This window comes from Chiloscyllium plagiosum, unplaced genomic scaffold, assembly GCF_037043375.1.
Source record: "Chiloscyllium plagiosum isolate Xiang-an unplaced genomic scaffold, Cpla_swu_hap1 HiC_scaffold_21, whole genome shotgun sequence".
NCBI lineage: Eukaryota > Metazoa > Chordata > Chondrichthyes > Orectolobiformes > Hemiscylliidae > Chiloscyllium > Chiloscyllium plagiosum.
The window spans coordinates 4789119-4810350 of record NW_028270159.1 but is presented as its reverse complement, the minus strand read 5'-3'; the positions used below and the strand labels follow the sequence as shown (position 1 = coordinate 4810350).

The 21232-nt window shown below is 55.8% G+C and overlaps 1 protein-coding gene across 1 annotated transcript in view; it reads left to right on the top strand.

Annotated features, from left to right (window-relative positions):
• The window catches only part of pierce1 (piercer of microtubule wall 1), a 47141-nt gene that overhangs the window by 25221 nt on the left and 688 nt on the right, over positions 1 to 21232 (top strand). Inside the window, exon 2 of the mRNA XM_087998154.1 lies at positions 19441 to 19519. Within this exon, the coding sequence (XP_087854280.1) occupies positions 19441 to 19519 (79 nt within the window). The remainder of the gene's footprint in view (positions 1 to 19440; positions 19520 to 21232) is intronic.

Here is a 21232-nt window from a genome sequence, read left to right as displayed (position 1 = left end):
GGGTCCGCGGGGGGATTGTGTCAGTATTTACAGGGGGGATCCTGGGGAGAGTGTGTCAGTATTTACAGGGGGGTCCCCGGGGGGAGTGTGTCAGTATTTACAGGGGGGTCCCCGGGGGAGAGTGTGTCAGTATTTACAGGGGTGGTCCCCGGGGGGAGTGTGTCAGTATTTACAGGGGGGTCCCTGCGAGGAGTTTGTCAGTATTTACAGGGGGGTCCCTGCGAGGAGTTTGTCAGTATTTACAGGGGGGTCCCTGGGGGCAGTGTGTCAGTATTTACAGGGGGTTCCCGGGGGGGGGGGGGGTGTCTCAGTATGTACAGGGGGGTCCCCGGGAGGAGTGTGTCAGTATTTACAAGGGGGTCCCCAGGGGGAGAGTGTCAGTATTTACGGGGGGGTCCCCGGGGGGAGTGTGTCAGTATTTACAGGGGGGTCCCCGGGGGGAGTGTGTCAGGATTTACAGGGGGGTCCCCGGGGGAGAGTGTGTTAGTATTTACAGGGGGGTCCCCGGGGGGAGTGTGTCAGTATTTACAGGGGGTCCCCGGGGGGAGTGTGTCAGTATTTACAGGAGGGTTCCTGGGGGGAGAGTGTCAGTATTTACAGGGGGGATCCTGGGGAGAGTGTGTCAGTATTTACAGTGGGGTCCCTGGGGGAGTGTGTCCGTATTTACAGGGGGGTCCCCAGGAGGAGTGTGTCAGTATTTACAGGGGGGTCCCTGGGGCAGTGTGTCCGTATTTACAGGGGGGTCCCTGGGGGTAGTGTGTCAGTATTTACAGGGGGGTCCCTGGGGGGAGTGTGTCAGTATTTACAGGGGGGTCCCTGGGGGCAGTGTGTCAGTATTTACAGGGGGGTCCCCGGGGGGAGTGTGTCAGTATTTACGGGGGGGTCCCCGGGGGGAGTGTGTCAGTATTTACAGGGGGGTCCCTGCGAGGAGTTTGTCAGTATTTACAGGGGGATCCCTGGGGGGAGTGTGTCAGTATTTACAGGGGGGGTCCCTGGGGGCAGTGTGTCAGTATTTACAGGGGGTTCCCGGTGGGGGGGGGGGGGGGGGGGTGTCTCAGTATGTACAGGGGGGTCCCCGGGAGGAGTGTGTCAGTATTTACAGGGGGGTCCCCAGGGGGAGAGTGTCAGTATTTACGGGGGGGTCCCCGGGGGGAGTGTGTCAGTATTTACAGGGGTTCCCCGGGGGGAGTGTGTCAGTATTTACAGGGGGGTCCCCGGGGGAGAGTGTGTCAGTATTTGCAGGGGGGTCCCCGGGGGGAGTGTGTCAGTATTTACAGGGGGTCCCCGGGGGGAGTGTGTCAGTATTTACAGGAGGGTCCCTGGGGGGAGAGTGTCAGTATTTACAGGGGGGATCCTGGGGAGAGTGTGTCAGTATTTACAGGGGGGTCCCTGGGGGGAAGAGTGTCAGTATTTACAGGGGGGATCCTGGGGAGAGTGTGTCAGTATTTACAGGGGGGTCCCCGGGGGGAGTGTGTCAGTATTTACAGGGGGGTCCCCGGGGGAGATTGTCAGTATTTACAGGAGGGTCCCCGGGGGGAGAGTGTCAGTATTTACAGTGGGGTCCCTGGGGGAGTGTGTCCGTATTTACAGGGGGTTCCCCAGAAGGAGTGTGTCAGTATTTACAGGGGGGTCCCTGGGGCAGTGTGTCCGTATTTACAGGGGGGTCCCTGGGGGTAGTGTGTCAGTATTTACAGGGGGGTCCCTGGGGGGAGTGTGTCAGTATTTACAGGGGGGTCCCTGGGGGCAGTGTGTCAGTATTTACAGGGGGGTCCCCGGGGGGAGTGTGTCAGTATTTACGGGGGGGTCCCCGGGGGGAGTGTGTCAGTATTTACAGGGGGGTCCCTGCGAGGAGTTTGTCAGTATTTACAGGGGGATCCCTGGGGGGAGTGTGTCAGTATTTACAGGGGGGGTCCCTGGGGGCAGTGTGTCAGTATTTACAGGGGGTTCCCGGTGGGGGGGGGGGGGGGGGGTGTCTCAGTATGTACAGGGGGGTCCCCGGGAGGAGTGTGTCAGTATTTACAGGGGGGTCCCCAGGGGGAGACTGTCAGTATTTACGGGGGGGTCCCCGGGGGGAGTGTGTCAGTATTTACAGGGGTTCCCCGGGGGGAGTGTGTCAGTATTTACAGGGGGGTCCCCGGGGGAGAGTGTGTCAGTATTTGCAGGGGGGTCCCCGGGGGGAGTGTGTCAGTATTTACAGGGGGTCCCCGGGGGGAGTGTGTCAGTATTTACAGGAGGGTCCCTGGGGGGAGAGTGTCAGTATTTACAGGGGGGTCCCTGGGGGGAAGAGTGTCAGTATTTACAGGGGGGATCCTGGGGAGAGTGTGTCAGTATTTCTAGGGGGGTCCCCGGGGGGAGTGTGTCAGTATTTACAGGGGATCCCCGGGGGGAGTGTGTCAGTATTTACAGGAGGGTCCCTGGGGGGAGAGTGTCAGTATTTACAGGGGGGATCCTGGGGAGAGTGTGTCAGTATTTACAGGGGGGTCCCCGGGGGGAGTGTGTCAGTATTTACAGGGGGGTCCCCGGGAGGAGTGTGTCAGTATTTACAGGGGGGTCCGCGGGGGGGATTGTGTCAGTATTTACAGGTGTGGTCCCCGGGGGGAGTGTGTCAGTATTTACAGGGGGGTCCCTGCGAGGAGTTTGTCAGTATTTACAGGGGGATCCCTGGGGGGAGTGTGTCAGTATTTACAGGGGGGGTCCCTGGGGGCAGTGTGTCAGTATTTACAGGGGGTTCCCGGGGGGGGGGGGTGTCTCAGTATGTACAGGGGGGTCCCCGGGAGGAGTGTGTCAGTATTTACAAGGGGGTCCCCAGGGGGAGAGTGTCAGTATTTACGGGGGGGTCCCCGGGGGGAGTGTGTCAGTATTTACAGGGGGGTCCCCGGGGGGAGTGTGTCAGTATTTACAGGGGGGTCCGTGGGGGGGATTGTGTCAGTATTTACAGGTGGGTCCCGGGGAGTGTGTCAGTATTTACAGGGGGGTCCCCGGGGAGAGTGTGTCAGTATTTACAGGGGGATCCTGGGGAGAGTGTGTCAGTATTTACAGGGGGGGTCCGCGGGGGGATTGTGTCAGTATTTACAGGTGGGTCCCGGGGGGAGTGTGTCAACATTTGCAGGGGGGGGGGTCCCTGAGGGGGAGTGTGTCAGTATTTACAGGGGAGTCCCCGGGGGGGGGGGAGTGTGTCAGTATTTGCAGGGGGGTCCCCGGGGGAAGTGTGTCAGTATTTACAGGGGGGTCCTCGGGGCGAGTGTGTCAGTATTTACAGGGGGGTCCCCAGGGGGAGGGTGTCAGTATTTACAGGGGGGGGTCCCCGGGGGGAGTGTGTCAGTATTCCCAGGGGGGTCTCCGGGGAGAGTGTGTCAGCATTTGCAGAGGGGGGCCCTGAGGGGAGTGTGTCAGTATTTACAGGGGGGTCCCCGGGGGGTGGGGGTTAATGTGTCAGTATTTACAGGGGTGTCCCCGGGGGGAGTGTGTCAGTATTTACAGGGTGGTCCCCGGGGGGAGTGTGTCAGTATTTACAGGGGGGTCTCCAGGGGGACTGTGTCAGTATTTACAGGGGGTCTCCGGGGGGACTGTGTCAGTATTTACAGGAGGGTCTCCGGGGGGGGGGGGAGTGTGTCAGTATTTACAGGGGGGTCCCCGGGGGGATTGTGTCAGTATTTACAGGTGGGTCCCGGGGGGGGGAGTGTGTCAGCATTTGCAGGGGGGGTCCCTGAGGGGGAGCGTGTCAGTATTTACAGGGGGGTCCCCGGGGGGAGTGTGTCAGTAGTTACAGGGGGGTCCGCGGGGGAATTGTGTCAGTATTTACAGGTGGGTCCCGGGGGGAGTGTGTCAACATTTGCAGGGGGGGGGTCCCTGAGGGGGAGTGTGTCAGTATTTACAGGGGAGTCCCCAGGGGGGGGGGGGAGTGTGTCAGTATTTACAGGGGGGTCCCCGGGGGGATTGTGTCAGTATTTACAGGTGGGTCCCAGGGGGGGGGAGTGTGTCAGCATTTGCAGGGGGGGGGTCCCTGAGGGAGAGTGTGTCAGTATTTACAGGGGAGTCCCCGGGGGGGGGGGGGGGGGGGGGAGTGTGTCAGTATTTGCAGGGGGGTCCCCGGGGGAAGTGTGTCAGTATTTACAGGGGGGTCCCCGGGGCGAGTGTGTCAGTATTTACAGGGGGGTCCCCGGGGGGAGTGTGTCAGTATTTACAGTGGGGGGTCCCCGGGGGGAGTGTGTCAGTATTTACAGGGAGGGTCCCCGGGGGGAGTGTGTCAGTATTTACAGGGGGGTCCCCGGGGCGAGTGTGTCAGTATTTACAGGGGGGTCCCTGAGGGGGACTGTGTCAGTATTTACAGGGGGGTCCCCAGGGCGAGTGTGTCAGTATTTACAGGGGGGTCCCCGGGGGAGTGTGTGTCAGTATTTACAGGGGGGTCCCCGGGGGAGAGTGTGTCAATATTTACAGGAGGGTCCCCGGGGGTAGTGTGTCAGTATTTGCAAGGGGGTCCCCGGGGGGGGGGTGGGGGCTGGAGTGTGTCAGTATTTACAGGGGGGTCCCCGGGGGGAGTGTGTCAGTATTTGCAAGGGGGTCCCCGGGGGGGGGGTGGGGGCTGGAGTGTGTCAGTATTTGCAGGGGCGTCCCTGGGGGGAGTGTGTCAGTATTTACAGGGGGGTCCCTGAGGGGGACTGTGTCAGTATTTACAGGGGGGTCCCCGGGGGGAGTGTGTCAGTATTTACAGGAGGGTCCCCGGGGGAGAGTGTGTCAGTATTTACGGGGGGGTGCCCGGGGGTAGTGTGTCAGTATTTACAGGGGGCTCCCCGGGGGAGAGTGTGTCAATATTTACAGGGAGGACCCCGGGAGGAGTGTGTCAGTATTTACAGGGGGGTCCCCGGGGGAGATTGTCAGTATTTACAGGAGGGTCCCCGGGGGGAGAGTGTCAGTATTTACAGGGGGTTCCCGGGGGGGGGGGGGTGTCTCAGTATTTACAGGGAGGTCCCCGGGGGGAGTGTGTCAGTATTTACAGGGGGGTCCCCGGGGGGAGTGTGTCAGTATTTACAGGGGGGTCCCCGGGGGAGATTGTCAGTATTTACAGGAGGGTCCCCGGGGGGAGAGTGTCAGTATTTACAGTGGGGTCCCTGGGGGAGTGTGTCCGTATTTACAGGGGGGTCCCCAGGAGGAGTGTGTCAGTATTTACAGGGGGGTCCCTGGGGCAGTGTGTCCGTATTTACAGGGGGGTCCCTGGGGGCAGTGTGTCAGTATTTACAGGGGGGTCCCTGGGGGGAGTGTGTCAGTATTTACAGGGGGGTCCCTGCGGTGAGTGTGTCAGTATTTACAGGGGGGGTCCGCGGTGGGATTGTGTCAGTATTTACAGGGGGGTCCCCGGGGGAAGAGTGTCAGTATTTACAGGGGGGTCCCCGGGGGAGATTGTCAGTATTTACAGGAGGGTCCCCGGGGGGAGAGTGTCAGTATTTACAGGGGGGTCCCTGGGGGAGTGTGTCCGTATTTACAGGGGGGTCCCCAGGAGGAGTGTGTCAGTATTTACAGGGGGGTCCCTGGGGCAGTGTGTCCGTATTTACAGGGGGGTCCCTGGGGGCAGTGTGTCAGTATTTACAGGGGGGTCCCCGGGGGGAGTGTGTCAGTATTTACAGGGGGATCCCTGGGGGGAGTGTGTCAGTATTTACAGGGGGGGTCCGCGGGGGGATTGTGTCAGTATTTACAGGGGGGGTCCCTGGGGGCAGTGTGTCAGTATTTACAGGGGGTTCCCGGGGGGGGGGGGGGGTGTCTCAGTATTTACAGGGAGGTCCCCGGGGGGAGTGTGTCAGTATTTACAGGGGGGTCCCCGGGGGGAGTGTGTCAGTATTTACAGGGGGGTCCCCGGGGGAGATTGTCAGTATTTACAGGAGGGTCCCCGGGGGGAGAGTGTCAGTATTTACAGTGGGGTCCCTGGGGGAGTGTGTCCGTATTTACAGGGGGGTCCCCAGGAGGAGTGTGTCAGTATTTACAGGGGTGTCCCTGGGGCAGTGTGTCCGTATTTACAGGGGGGTCCCTGGGGGTAGTGTGTCAGTATTTACAGGGGGGTCTCTGGGGGGAGTGTGTCAGTATTTACAGGGGGGTCCCTGGGGGCAGTGTGTCAGTATTTACAGGGGGGTCCCCGGGGGGAGTGTGTCAGTATTTACAGGGGGGTCCCTGCGAGGAGTTTGTCAGTATTTACAGGGGGATCCCTGGGGGGAGTGTGTCAGTATTTACAGGGGGGGTCCCTGGGGGCAGTGTGTCAGTATTTACAGGGGGTTCCCGGTGGGGGGGGGGGGGGGATGTCTCAGTATGTACAGGGGGGTCCCCGGGAGGAGTGTGTCAGTATTTACAGGGGGGTCCCCGGGGGGAGTGTGTCAGTATTTACAGGGGTTCCCCGGGGGGAGTGTGTCAGTATTTACAGGGGGGTCCCCGGGGGAGAGTGTGTCAGTATTTACAGGGGGGTCCCCGGGGGGAGTGTGTCAGTATTTACAGGGGGTCCCCGGGGGGAGTGTGTCAGTATTTACAGGAGGGTCCCTGGGGGGAGAGTGTCAGTATTTACAGGGGGGATCCTGGGTAGAGTGTGTCAGTATTTACAGGGGGGTCCCTGGGGGGAAGAGTGTCAGTATTTACAGGGGGGATCCTGGGGAGAGTGTGTCAGTATTTCTAGGGGGGTCCCCGGGGGGAGTGTGTCAGTATTTACAGGGGGTCCCCGGGGGGAGTGTGTCAGTATTTACAGGAGGGTCCCTGGGGGGAGAGTGTCAGTATTTACAGGGGGGATCCTGGGGAGAGTGTGTCAGTATTTACAGGGGGGTCCCCGGGGGGAGTGTGTCAGTATTTACAGGGGGGTCCCCGGGAGGAGTGTGTCAGTATTTACAGGGGGGTCCGCGGGGGGGATTGTGTCAGTATTTACAGGTGGGTCCCGGGGGGAGTGTGTCAGTATTTACAGGGGGGGTCCGCGGGGGGATTGTGTCAGTATTTACAGGGGGGATCCTGGGGAGAGTGTGTCAGTATTTACAGGGGGGTCCCCGGGGGGAGTGTGTCAGTATTTACAGGGGGGTCCCCGGGGGAGAGTGTGTCAGTATTTACAGGGGTGGTCCCCGGGGGGAGTGTGTCAGTATTTACAGGGGGGTCCCTGCGAGGAGTTTGTCAGTATTTACAGGGGGGTCCCTGCGAGGAGTTTGTCAGTATTTACAGGGGGGTCCCTGGGGGCAGTGTGTCAGTATTTACAGGGGGTTCCCGGGGGGGGGGGGGGTGTCTCAGTATGTACAGGGGGGTCCCCGGGAGGAGTGTGTCAGTATTTACAAGGGGGTCCCCAGGGGGAGAGTGTCAGTATTTACGGGGGGGTCCCCGGGGGGAGTGTGTCAGTATTTACAGGGGGGTCCCCGGGGGGAGTGTGTCAGGATTTACAGGGGGGTCCCCGGGGGAGAGTGTGTTAGTATTTACAGGGGGGTCCCCGGGGGGAGTGTGTCAGTATTTACAGGGGGTCCCCGGGGGGAGTGTGTCAGTATTTACAGGAGGGTTCCTGGGGGGAGAGTGTCAGTATTTACAGGGGGGATCCTGGGGAGAGTGTGTCAGTATTTACAGGGGGGATCCTGGGGAGAGTGTGTCAGTATTTACAGGGGGGTCCCCGGGGAGAGTGTGTCAGTATTTACAGGGGGGTCCCCGGGGGGAGTGTGTCAGTATTTACAGGGGGGTCCGTGGGGGGGATTGTGTCAGTATTTACAGGTGGGTCCCGGGGAGTGTGTCAGCATTTGCAGGGGGTCCCCGGGGAGAGTGTGTCAGTATTTACAGGGGGATCCTGGGGAGAGTGTGTCAGTATTTACAGGGGGGTCCCCGGGGAGAGTGTGTCAGTATTTACAGGGGGGGTCCGCGGGGGGATTGTGTCAGTATTTACAGGTGGGTCCCGGGGGGAGTGTGTCAACATTTGCAGGGGGGGGGGTCCCTGAGGGGGAGTGTGTCAGTATTTACAGCGGAGTCCCCGGGGGGGGGGGAGTGTGTCAGTATTTGCAGGGGGGTCCCCGGGGGAAGTGTGTCAGTATTTACAGGGGGGTCCTCGGGGCGAGTGTGTCAGTATTTACAGGGGGGTCCCCAGGGGGAGTGTGTCAGTATTTACAGGGGGGGGTCCCCGGGGGGAGTGTGTCAGTATTCCCAGGGGGGTCTCCGGGGAGAGTGTGTCAGCATTTGCAGAGGGGGGCCCTGAGGGGAGTGTGTCAGTATTTACAGGGGGGTCCCCGGGGGGTGGGGGGGAATGTGTCAGTATTTACAGGGGGGTCCCTGGGGGGCAGTGTGTCAGTATTTACAGGGGGGTCCCCGGGGGGAGTGTGTCAGTATTTACAGGGGGGTCCCCAGGGGGTGGGGGGGAATGTGTCAGTATTTACAGGGGGGTCCCTGGGGGGCAGTGTGACAGTATTTACAGGGGGGTCCCCGGGGGAGCGAGTGTCAGTATTTACAGGGGGGTCCCCGGGGGAGAGTGTGTCAGTATTTACAAGGGGGTCCCCGGGGGGAGTGTGTCAGTATTTACAGGGGGGATCCTGGGGGCAGTGTGTCAGTATTTACAGGGGGGTCCCCGGGGAGAGAGTGTCAGTATTTACAGGGGGGTCCCCGGGGGGAGTGTGTCAGTATTTACAGGGGGGTCCCCGGGGGGAGTGTGTCAGTATTTACAGGGAGGTCCCCGGGAGGAGTGTGTCAGTATTTACAGGGGGGTCCCCGGGGGCAGTGTGTCAGTATTTACAGGGGGATCCCTGGGGGGAGTGTGTCAGTATTTACAGGGGGGTCCCTGGGGGGAGTGTGTCAGTATTTACAGGGAGGTCCCCGGGAGGAGTGTGTCAGTATTTACAGGGGGGGTCCCTGGGGGCAGTGTGTCAGTATTTACAGGGAGGTCCCCGGGAGGAGTGTGTCAGTATTTACAGCGGGGTCCCCGGGGGGAGTGTGTCAGTATTTACAGGGGGGTCCCCGGGGGGAGTGTGTCAGTATTTACAGGGGGGTCCCCGGGGGAGATTGTCAGTATTTACAGGAGGGTCCCCGGGGGGAGTGTGTCCGTATTTACAGGGGGGTCCCCAGGATGAGTGTGTCAGTATTTACAGGGGGGTCCCTGGGGGGAGTGTGTCAGTATTTACAGGGGGGTCCCTGGGGGGAGTGTGTCAGTATTTACCGGGGGGTCCCTGGGGGGAGTGTGTCAGTATTTACAGGGGGATCCCTGGGGGCAGTGTGTCAGTATTTGCAGGGTGGTCCCCGGGGGGATTGTGTCAGTATTTACAGGGGGGGTCCCTGGGGGGAGTGTGTCAGTATTTACAGGGGGTTCCCGGGGGGGGCGGTGTCTCAGTATTTACAGGGGGGTCCCCGGGGGGAGTGTGTCAGTATTTACAGGGGGGTCCCCAGGGGGAGAGTGTCACTATTTACGGGGGGGTCCCCGGGGGGAGTGTGACAGTATTTACAGGGGGGTCCCCGGGGGGAGTGTGTCAGTATTTACAGGGGGGTCCCCAGGGGGAGAGTGTCAGTATTTACAGGGGGGTCCCCGGGGGGAGTGTGTCAGTATTTACAGGGGGGTCCCCAGGGGGAGAGTGTCAGTATTTACGGGGGGGTCCCCGGGGGAGAGTGTGTCAGTATTTACGGGGGGGTGCCCGGGGGGAGTGTGTCAGTATTTACCGGGGGGTGCCCGGGGGGCAGTGTGTCAGTATTTACAGGAAGGTCCCCGGGGGAGAGTGTGTCAGTATTTACGGGGGGGTGCCCGGGGGGAGTGTGTCAGTATTTACGGGGGGGTGCCCGGGGGGCAGTGTGTCAGTATTTACAGGAAGGTCCCCGGGGGAGAGTGTGTCAGTATTTACGGGGGGGTGCCCGGGGGTAGTGTGTCAGTATTTACAGGGGGGGTCCCTGGGGGAGAGTGTGTCCGTATTTACAGTGGGGTCCCCGGGGGAGAGTGTGTCAATATTTACAGGGGGGTCCCCGGGGGGAGTGTGTCAGTATTTACAGGGGGGGTGCCCGGGGGGAGTGTGTCAGTATTTACAGGGGGGTCCCCGGGGGAGAGTGTGTCAATATTTACAGGGGGGTCCCCGAGCCGAGTGTGTCAGTATTTACAGGGGGGTCCCTGAGGGGGACTGTGTCAGTATTTACAGGGGTGTCCCTTGGGGGAGTGTGTCAGTATTTAGAGGGGGGTCCCCGGGGGGAGTGTGTCAGTATTTACAGGAGGGTCCCCGGGGGGAGTGTGTCAGTATTTACAGGGGGTCCCCGGGGGGAGTGTGTCAGTATTTACAGGGGGGTCCCTGGGGGGAGAGTGTCAGTATTTACAGGGGGGATCCTGGGGAGAGTGTGTCAGTATTTCGGGGGGGTCCCCGGGGGGAATGTGTCAGTATTTACAGGGGGTCCCCGGGGGGAGTGTGTCAGTATTTACAGGGGGGGTCCCCAGGGGTGTGTGTCAGTATTTACAGGTGGTCCCCCGAGGGGGAGTGTGTCACTATTTAAGGGGGGGTCCCCAGGGAGAGTGTGTCAATATTTACTGGAGGGTCCCGGGGGGGAGTGTGTCAGTATTTACAGGGGGGTCCCCGGGGGGAGTGTGTCAGTATTTACAGCGGGGTCCCCGGGAGGAGTGTGTCAGTATTTACAGGGGGGTCCGCGGGGGGATTGTGTCAGTATTTACAGGTGGGTCCCGGGGGGATTGTGTCAGTATTTACAGGGGGGTCCGCGGGGGGATTGTGTCAGTATTTACAGGTGGGTCCCGGGGAGTGTGTCAGCATTTGCAGGGGGGGTCCCTGAGGGGGAGTGTGTCAGTATTTACAGGGGGGGTCCGCGGGGGGATTGTGTCAGTATTTACAGGGGGGTCCCCAGGGGGAGTGTGTCAGTATTTACAGCGGGTTCCCGGGGGGAGTGTGTCAGTATTTACAGGGAGGTCTCCGGGAGGAGTGTGTCAGTATTTACAGGGGGGGTCCCTGGGGGCAGTGTGTCAGTATTTACAGGGGGTTCCCGGGGGTCTCAGTATTTACAGGGGGGTCCCCGGGGGGAGTGTGTCAGTATTTACAGGGGGGTCCCCAGGGGGAGAGTGTCAGTATTTACGGGGGGGTCCCCGGGGGGAGTGTGTCAGTATTTACAAGGGGGTCCCTGGGGGGAGTGTGTCAGTATTTCCTGGGGTGTCCCTTGGGGGAGTGTGTCAGTATTTAGAGGGGGGTCCCCGGGGGGAGTATGTCAGTATTTACAGGGGGGTCCCTGGGGGGAGTGTGTCAGTATTTACGGGGTGTCCCCGGGGGGAGTGTGTCAGTATTTACAGGGGGGTCCCCGGGGGGAGTGTGTCAGTATTTACAGGGGGGTCCCCGGGGGAGAGTGTGTCAGTATTTACAGGGGGGTCCCCGGGGGGTGTGTGTCAGTATTTCTAGGGGGGTCCCCGGGGGGAGTGTGTCAGTATTTACAGGGGGTCCCCGGGGGGAGTGTGTCAGTATTTACAGGAGGGTCCCTGGGGGGAGGGTGTCAGTATTTACAGGGGGGATCCTGGGGAGAGTGTGTCAGTATTTACAGGGGGGTCCCTGGGGGGAAGAGTGTCAGTATTTACAGGGGGTCCCCGGGGGGAGTGTGTCAGTATTTACAGGGGGGGTCCCCAGGGTAAGTGTCTCAGTATTTACGGGGGGTCCCCGCGGGGAGTGTGTCAGTATTTACAGGGGGGGTCACCCGGGAGAGTGTGTCAGTATTTACAGGGGGTCCCCGAGGGGGGTGTGTGTCACTATTTAAAGGGGGGTCCCAGGGAGGGTGTGTCAGTATTTACACGGGGGTGCCCAGGGGGAAGTGTGTCAGTATTTACAGGCGGGGGTCCCCCGGGGGGGGAGTGTGTCAGTATTTACGGGGGTGGGGTCCCCGGGGGGAGTGTGTCAGTATTTACAAGGGGGTCGCCGGGGGTGTGTGTCAGTATTTACAGGGGGTGCCCCTAGGGGGAGTGTGTCACTATTTAAGGGGGGGTCCCCAGGGAGAGTGTGTCAATATTTACTGGAGGGTCCCGGGGGGGATGTGTCAGTATTTACAGGAGGGTCCCTGGGGGAGTGTGTCAGTATTTACAGGAGGGTCCCCAGGGGGAGTGTGTCAGTATTTACAGGAGGGTCGCTTGGGGGAGTGTGTCAGTATTTAGAGGGGGGTCCCCGGGGGGAGTATGTCAGTATTTACAGGGGGGTCCCTGGGGGGAGTGTGTCAGTATTTACGGGGTGTCCCCGGGGGGAGTGTGTCAGTATTTACAGGGGGGTCCCTGGGGAGAGTGTGTCAGTATTTACAGGGAGGTCCCCGGGAGGAGTGTGTCAGTATTTACAGGGGGGTCCCCGGGGGGAGTGTGTCAGTATTTACAGGGGGTCCCCGGGGGGAGTGTGTCAGTATTTACAGGGGGTCCCCGGGGGGAGTGTGTCAGTATTTACAGGAGGGTCCCTGGGGGGAGAGTGTCAGTATTTACAGGGGGGATCCTGGGAGAGTGTGTCAGTATTTACAGGGGGGTTCCTGGGGGGTGTGTGTCAGTATTTACAGGGGGGTCCCTGGGAGGAGTCTGTCAGTAATTACAGGGGTCTCCCTGGGGGGAGTGTGTCAGTATTTACAGGGAGGTCCCCGGGGGTGAGTGTGTCAGTATTTACAGGGGGGTCCGTGGGGGCAGTGTGTCAGTGTTAACAGGGGGGTCACTGGGGGGAGTGTGTCAGTATTTACAGGGGGGTCCCTGGGGGCAGTGTGTCAGTGTTAACAGGGGGGTCACTGGGGGGAGTGTGTCAGTATTTACAGGGGGAGAGTGTCAGTATTTACAGGGGGAGAGTGTCAGTATTTACAAGGGGAGGTCCCCAGTGGGAGAGTGTTAGTATTTACCGGGGGGTCCCCGGGGGGAGTGTGTCACTATTTAAAGGGGGGTCCCCAGGGAGGGTGTGTCAGTATTTACATGGGGTTCCCCAGGGTAAGTGTCTCAGTATTTACGGGGGGTCCCCGCGGGGAGTGTGTCAGTATTTACAGGGGGGTCACCCGGGAGAGTGTGTCAGTATTTACAGTGGGTCCCCGAGGGGGGGTGTGTCACTATTTAAAGGGGGGTCCCAGGGAGGGTGTGTTAGTATTTACAGGGGGGGTGCCCAGGGGGAAGTGTGTCAGTATTTACAGGCGGGGGTCCCCCGGGGGAAGAGTGTCAGTATTTACAGGGGGGATCCTGGGGAGAGTGTGTCAGTATTTCTAGGGGGGTCCCCGGGGGGAGTGTGTCAGTATTTACAGGGGGTCCCCGGGGGGAGTGTGTCAGTATTTACAGGGGGGGTCCCAGGGTAAGTGTCTCAGTATTTACGGGGGGTCCCCGCGGGGAGTGTGTCAGTATTTACAGGGGGGGTCACCCGGGAGAGTGTGTCAGTATTTACAGGGGGTCCCCGAGGAGGAGTGTGTCACTATTTAAAGGGGGGTCCCAGGGAGGGTGTGTCAGTATTTACAGGGGGGTGCCCAGGGGGAAGTGTGTCAGTATTTACAGGCGGGGGTCCCCCGGGGGGGGAGTGTGTCAGTATTTACGGGGGTGGGGTCCCCGGGGGGTGTGTGTCAGTATTTACAAGGGGGTAGCCGGGGGTGTGTGTCAGTATTTATAGGGGTCCCCCGAGGGGGAGTGTGTTACTATTTAAGAGGGGGTCCCCAGGGAGAGAGTGTCAATATTTATTGGAGGGTCCCGGGGGGGATGTGTCAGTATTTACAGGAGGGTCCATGGGGGAGTGTGTCAGTATTTACGGGGGGGTCCCCGGGGGGAGTGTGTCAGTATTTACGGGGGGGTCCCCGGGGGGAGTGTGTCAGTATTTACAGGAGGGTCCCCGGGGGGAGTGTGTCAGTATTTACAGGAGGGTCACTGTGGGAGTGTGTCAGTATTTACAGGAGGGTCGTTTGGGGGAGTGTGTCAGTATTTAGAGGGGTGTCCCCGGCTGGGGAGTGTGTCAGTATTTACGAGAGGGGGGGTCCCTGGGGGGAGAATGTTAGTATTTACAGGGGGTTCCGGGGTGGGGACAGTGCTGGAATTTACAGAGGGTCCCGGGGGGAACAGTGTTATTATTTACAGGGCGTCCCTGGAGGGAGTGTGTCAGTATTTACAGGAGAGTCCCTGGGGAGATTGTGTCAGTATTTACAGGAGGGTCTCTGGGGGGGTGTGTGTCAGTATTTACAGGGGGGTCCCAGGGGGAGTGTGTGAGTATTTACAGTGGGGTCCCTGGGGGGGGATATGTCAGTATTTACAGGAGGATCCCTGGGGGGGACTGTGTCAGTATTTACAGGAGGGTCCCAGGGGAGAGTGTGTCAGTATTTACAGGGAGGTGCCTGGGGTGGGGGGGGGTTGTCAGTATTTACAGGATGTCGCGGGGGTAGATTGTATCAGTATTTACAGGGGGGTCCCGGGAAGAGTGTGTCAGTATTTACAGTGGGATCCCCAGCGGGAGTGTGTCAGTATTTACAGGGGGGTTGTGGGGGTGGAGTGTGTCAGTATTTACAGAGGGGTCCCCGGGGGGAGTGTGTCAGTATTTACAGGGGGTCACCTAAGAAGTGTGTCAGTGTTTACAGGGGGGTCCCCGGGGGAGAGGGTGGTGGGTGGGGGAGTGTGTCAGTATTTACAGGGGGGTCTCTGGGGAGAGTGTGTCAGTATTTACAGGAGGGTCGCTGGGGGGGAGTGTGTCACTATTTAAAGGGGGGTCCCCAGGGAGGGTGTGTCAGTATTTACAGGGGGGGTCCCCAGGGTAAGTGTCTCAATATTTACGGGGGGCGCCCCGGTGGGGGGGAGTGTGCCAGTATTTACAGGGGGTCCCCGGGGGAAGAGTGTGTCAGTATTTACAGGGGGGTCCCGGGGGGGGAGTGAGTCACTTTATAGAGGGAATCCCTGGGGGTGAATGTGTCAGTATTTACAGGGATCGCTGGGATGAGGTGAGTGTATCAGTTTTTACACAAATCTATAACTTGTGTGTGTACCAATTTATGTGACAATTTATCTAATTTATGGGACCAATGTCAAATGGAAAGTGTACAGTTCAGGATAAACATTTAAGGACACCTACATAAAGACGTATTTGCTTTAAAGTGAGTGTAATATTGAAGCATCAAAATTACACTGGGACTTTGAAGGTTTGATTTTATGTTTGAACTTTTTAATTTTAATTACATAGATCCAACTTGTCCTTGAATTTCTGAGATTATTTGATTTTAAAGAATGTAATTAACAGGGTAAAGGGGAATCAGGAAATGTAGTAATGTGGATTTCCAATATCCATGGATTGGGATCAATCGGTCAAAGAAGGGTCCTGGAGTTTGGGTAATGTGTTCATGTGGACAGAAGATTGGTTAATGAACAGGAACCAGAGATTAGGGATGAATAGAGCATATACAAGTGACAGGATGTTCTCATTGGACTGCTGCAAGGACTGGCACTCCAATTGTTTACAATTAATATCAATGACTTTGATGAAAAGGCAGAGTGATGTATCTGAGTTTGAGGATTATACAAAGCTAGGTGCGGAGACCACAGTATCTGCAAAGAGCTATCGAATGGAGAGTAAAGTCAGGAAGTGTGAGGTTATTGTTTGAGAACACGAATAGAAAAGCAGAATATGTTTGAAAGGGATGAAACTTCTTCATGTTGATGTTCGGAGCGAGTTAGCATGGAGGTAGAACATGGCATTAGGAAGGCCAATGGCATGTGCCCTTTATTTGCAATGCAAGAATGCAGAAAGCATTTTACAGTACCACAGAGTGTTGGTGGGACCATCCCAACAATGTGCAATTTCCATATTGAAGAAAGGCTAATCCTGCATTGGGAGCTGTTACAGTAAAGGTTCAGGAAATTAGTCACTGGGATAAAGGGCTCTCCTCCGATCAGTGAATTGGGCCTGTACTCGCTGGTGTTCAGCTCAATGTGAGGTGACCTCATTGAAACATTGAAGATGATGAGGGGCTTGACAGGGTCGACACTGAGAGGAGGGGGGTTTCTTCTTGGGTGGGACCATAGAACAAGGGGCACAGTCTCAGGATAAGGGGGGATCACTGAGGGCTGGGATATGGAGACATTTCTTCACTCAGAGAGTTGTGAATCTTTGGAACCCTCCAGAAGGTGTTTCCTGAGTGAATTTACAGTTGGGATAGACAGATAACTTGTCTCCCAGGAAATAAAGAGATATGGTGAAATGGAGTATCAGCACAAGGGGCCAATTGGTCTACTCTTAGATTTTTAGTAAAAGACAAAAGGGCACTGATTTCTCACCCAGTGAGTACATGTGGTGTGGAAGGCACTGCCTGGAAATGTGGTTCAATGGTTCAACTGAGCCATTCAAGAGAGAATTTGGAAAGAAACAATGTGCAGAGAAATGGCACAAAATCAGATTGCTCTTTGGAGGGCCAGTACAGACATAATAGGCAAGTTTCCTTCTGCATTATAAAAATGCTGTGATTCTTTCTGATCTAGATCAGAAGTCACATGACACCAGGTTATAGTCCAATAGGTTTATTTGAAATCACAAGCTTTTGAAGTGCTGCTCCTTCATCAGGTAAAGTGACGGGAAACACACAGGCACAGAATTTGTTGGCAGAGAGATCAAAAGATTGTACAAATGGTGTGAGTGGAGTGTGACAGGCTGAATAATAAGTCTTTGCGGGTGATCAAAAGTGTCAGGCGGCGAGAGTAAAGTGTCACCAGCTGAATAGCAAGTGAAGGGATGACCTATAATCCGATTAATTGAGGGTCAGAGATAATTACAAAAAATAATGGTGGTGCTGGAGACAAATCAAATGGCTGGAATAACATGATAGGTATCAGAGTCACATGCTGAGGGTCCAACCAAAGTAACAAGTAATCCAAAACTGCACAAACTAATTAAGGTGGAGAGATCATAACAAATTATCAAGGTGATGGTGTCAAAACAGGACAGTAAGGAAGATTTTACAAGTAGAGAACAGTGTGGTGGGGTTACATGTAGCGCGTCATGAACCCAAGATCATGATTGAAGCCATCTTCATGGATATGGAACTTGGCTAGTAGTTTCTGCTTGGCAATTCTGTGTTGTTGTGTATCTCGAAGGCTGCCTTGGGGGATGCTTACCCAAAGATCAGAGGCTGCATGCCCTTTACCACTGGAGTGTTCTCCGTCTGAGGAGGAACATTTCTGTCTGGCCATTCATCCATTGCTGTAGAGTCTGCATAGTCTCACCAAATATACCAGGCCTTGGGGCATCCTTGCCTGTAGCATATGAGGTAAAGAATATTGGCCGAGTCACATGAGTATCTGCCATGTATGTGGTGGGTGGTGTTCCCAGGTGTAGTATCAGTGTTGATGATCTCACATGTCTTGCAGAGGTCCCGTGGCAGGGCTGTTTTATATGGTAAATGTTGTTCTCTTGAAGGCTGGGTAGCTTGCTGTGAACAATGGACTGTTTAAGGTTTAGCGATTGTTTAAAGGTGAGAAGTGGAGGTGTAGGGATGATGTTGACAAGATATTGGTGACGTGTTGAAGGCTGTGAAGAACATGGCATACTGAACGACAAGGGGCACTCTATCAGTCATATCCTGTGTCTGTCTTCTGAGGAGGTCAAAGTTAGAAAGCACACTACACCAGATTATAGTCCAACAGGTTTATTTAGAGTCTCTAGCTTTCAAAGTGCTGCTTCTTCATCAGGTAGATGAAGGAGCAGCGCTTCAAAAGCTAGAGCCTTTAAATAAACCTGTTGGACTATAAACTTGTGTTGTGTGATTTTTAACTTTGACACCTCAGTCTAACACCGGCTCCTCCAAATGCTGAGGAGGTCATTGCAGTTTTTCACTGTGGCATATTGGAACTGCCAATTGATGGGTTGAGCATCATATCCCATTCTTATGAGGGCATCCTTCAAAATCTTTTGGTGTCTATTGCATTCCTCCTAGTCTGAGCAGATCCTGTGTATGCGTCAGGCTTGTCCACAGACCCTCAGCCTGTGACTCTGATATGTCATGTTATTTCAGACATTTGATTTGTCTCCAGAATCATTTTATTTTTGTAATTATCTGTCTCAATTAATCATACTATAGGTCATCCCTTCACTTGTTATTCATGTGTTGACACTTTACTCTTGCTGTCTGACACTTTTGATCACCTGCAGAGACTTGTCATTTCAGCGGGTGGACACTCCACTCACACCATTTGTTCAACCTTTACATCTCTCTGCCTATAAATTCTGTGCCTGTGTGCTTCACTTCACCTGACAAAGGAGCAGCGCTCTGAAAGCTCGTGATTTCAAATAGAGAACAGCTTTGGGGAGTATTTTGTTTGGATAATCAAATGTTCGGATAACTGATCTGCTGGCCGCACCCACGGGGAGCGAGTGTGAGACCAGGTTGCAGCTCCCCTGGTGATTGGCCAGTGGTGTCACATGTTCCTGTTGCTAGAGGAACGCTGTTGTCCCAGATCCAGCTTCTCTCACTCTCTTATTTCAGCTTTAATTTAATATGTAGCTATTATGCTATGACACAGGATCTTTGTTTCAAATAGAGTATCACACTTCAAGTGATACAGGATGGAGCAGAAGATTTTTAAGCTCTCAGGTCTCAGGTTTTGTCATTGTTACAGTTTACCCAAACACCAGGACCTTGAGATCTTGTTTGGATAATCCGAAATTTGGATAATCGAGGTTCGAATAACCAAGGTTGCTCTGTAAACCTGTTGGATAATAACAGGTCCACCCCAGTCCAACACCGACACCTCCACATCTGTCTGGTTTAGTTAGGGCATTAAAGGGAATTATAGTACCTGATAAGATTTGCAAAGATAAGCTAATTCCTCTGGGTTGGGGAGGGGGGACACGGAGTGACTCGAGAACAAGGTTTGTGGGGTGGGTGGGTCTAGTGCAGAACCTGAACATTGGGGCCTGGGGCTGTTCAGGGTTAGCATCGAGTGGTAATTTCTCACAAAAGGGAACGGAAATTGGAACTCTTCACCTTCCCCCAAAACTCAAAACAAAAACCAAGTGATTGAACTGTGTCTGAGTGAGCATGAATCCTGAGTGTTTGCAGCAAACCACTATCAGGAGAAAAAAATCAAACCAGAGATTCATACATTGTTGTTCAACAACAATTTTCAAGATCCTGGAGATTAAAACATCTGTCAACCTTCAACAATAGAATGAAAGAATAGGAAGAGAGGCTGAATGGCCTCCTCCAGGACACAGGGCAAACACGAGGACTGCAGGTGCTGGAGGTTAGAGTCAAGATTAGAGTGGTGCTGGAAAAGTACAGCAGGTCAGGCAGCATCCGGGGAGCAGGAAAATCCTCCAGGACACAGTTTGATCAACAGCCAGCGTGAGAAACATGGGAGCTCCAATCACATGGTTAGGATTGCACATGTACTGGATGCATGCAGTTGGCAAACAATGGGAACGTGATTGGCTGATTGGCATTGCTCAGTGGTAGCCCAAGAGACAGTGGTTAGAGAACTACATGTGTTTGATATCTGATCTTCACCACAATTACCTTTCATTGACTGACAATTGACAGATCTCAGCCAACAAACCCGCTCTACAGAACGACGAACCAGACTTACGGCAACCAGCAGCCAACTGTTCATGAAATGCCGGTAAGAAATGTCACTTCCTGAAATCAGCTGGTTTCAGTCATTTCAGAGAAATGTAAAACCCAATGGAGTGGAATAGACTATTTATAGTTTCTGTCCAGTTTAACACATTCAACATAAGTGGGAGCTGTAACCCCAGTGAGGGTCAGTGTGTGTGGGACTGTACACTAGTGAGAGTCAGTGTGTGTGGGAGCCGTACCCCAGTGAGAGTCAGTGTGTGTGGGACTGTACCCCAGTGAGAGTCAGTGTGTGTGGGACTGTATCCCAGTGAGAGTCAGTGTATGTGGGAGCTGTGCCCCAGTGAGAGTCAGCGTGTGTGGGACTGTACCCCAGTGAGAGTCAGTGTGTGTGGGAGCTGTACCCCAGTGAGTGTCAGTGTGTGTGGGAGCTGTACCCCAGTGAGAGTCAGTGTATGTGGGACTGTACCCCAGTGAGAGTCAGTGTGTGTGGGAGCTGTACCCCAGTGAGAGTCAGTGTGTGTGGGAGCTGTACCCTAGTGAGAGTCAGTGTGTGTGGGAGCCGTACCCCAGTGAGAGTCAGTGTGTGTGGGACTGTACCCCAGTGAGAATCAGTGTGTGTGGGACTGTACCCCAGTGAGAATCAGTGTGTGTGGGACTGTACCCCAGTGAGAGTCAGTATGTGTGGGAGCTGTACCCCAGTGAGAGTCAGTGTGTGTGGGAGCTGTACCCCAGTGAGAGTCAGTGTGTGTGGGAGCTGTACCCCAGTGAGAGTCAGTGTGTGTGGGAGCTGTACCCCAGTGAGAGTCAGTGTGTGTGGGAGCTGTACCCCAGTGAGAGTCAGTGTGTGTGGGAGCTGTACCCCAGTGAGAGTCAGTGTGTGTGGGAGCTGTACCCCAGGGAGAGTCAGTGTGTGTGGGAGCCGTACCCCAGTGAGAGTCAGTGTATGTGGGACTGTACCCCAGTGAGAATCAGTGTGTGTGGGAGCCGTACCCCAGTGAGAGTCAGTGTGTGTGGGACTGGACCCCAGTGAGAGTCAGTATGTGTGGGAGCCGTACCCCAGTGAGAATCAGTCTGTGAGGGAGCCGTATCCCAGTGAGGGTCAGTATGTGTGGGAGCCGTACCCCAGTGAGAGTCAGTGTGTGTGGGAGCTGTACCCCAGTGAGAGTCAGTGTGTGTAGGAGCTGTACCCCAGTGAGAGTCAGTGTGTGTGGGAGCCGTACCCCAGTGAGAGTCAGTGTGTGTGGGAGCCGTACCACAGTGAGAGTCAGTGTGTGTGGGACTGGACCCCAGTGAGAGTCAGTGTGTGTGGGAGCCGTACCCCAGTGAGAGTCAGTGTGTGTGGGACTGTACCCCAGTGAGAGTCAGTGTGTGTGGGAGCCGTACCCCAGTGAGAGTCAGTGTGTGTGGGACTGTACCCCAGTGAGAGTCAGTGTGTGTGGGTCTGTACTCCAGGGAGAGTCAGTGTGTGTGGGACTGTACCCCAGTGAGAGTCAGTGTATGTGGGAGCCGTACCCCAGTGAGAGTCAGTGTATGTGGGAGCTGTACCCCAGTGAGAGTCAGTGTGTGTGGGTCTGTACTCCAGTGAGAGTCAGTGTGTGTGGGACTGTACCCCAGTGAGAGTCAGTGTATGTGGGAGCCGTACCCCAGGGAGAGTCAGTGTGTGTTGAATCTATTCCTTCCTTGGAGTAAGTCATTTTAAGAGATTTTAAAGTGAGTCTCCAGCACACATTTGTTTATTTTGTGAGGGTGGGGAAGA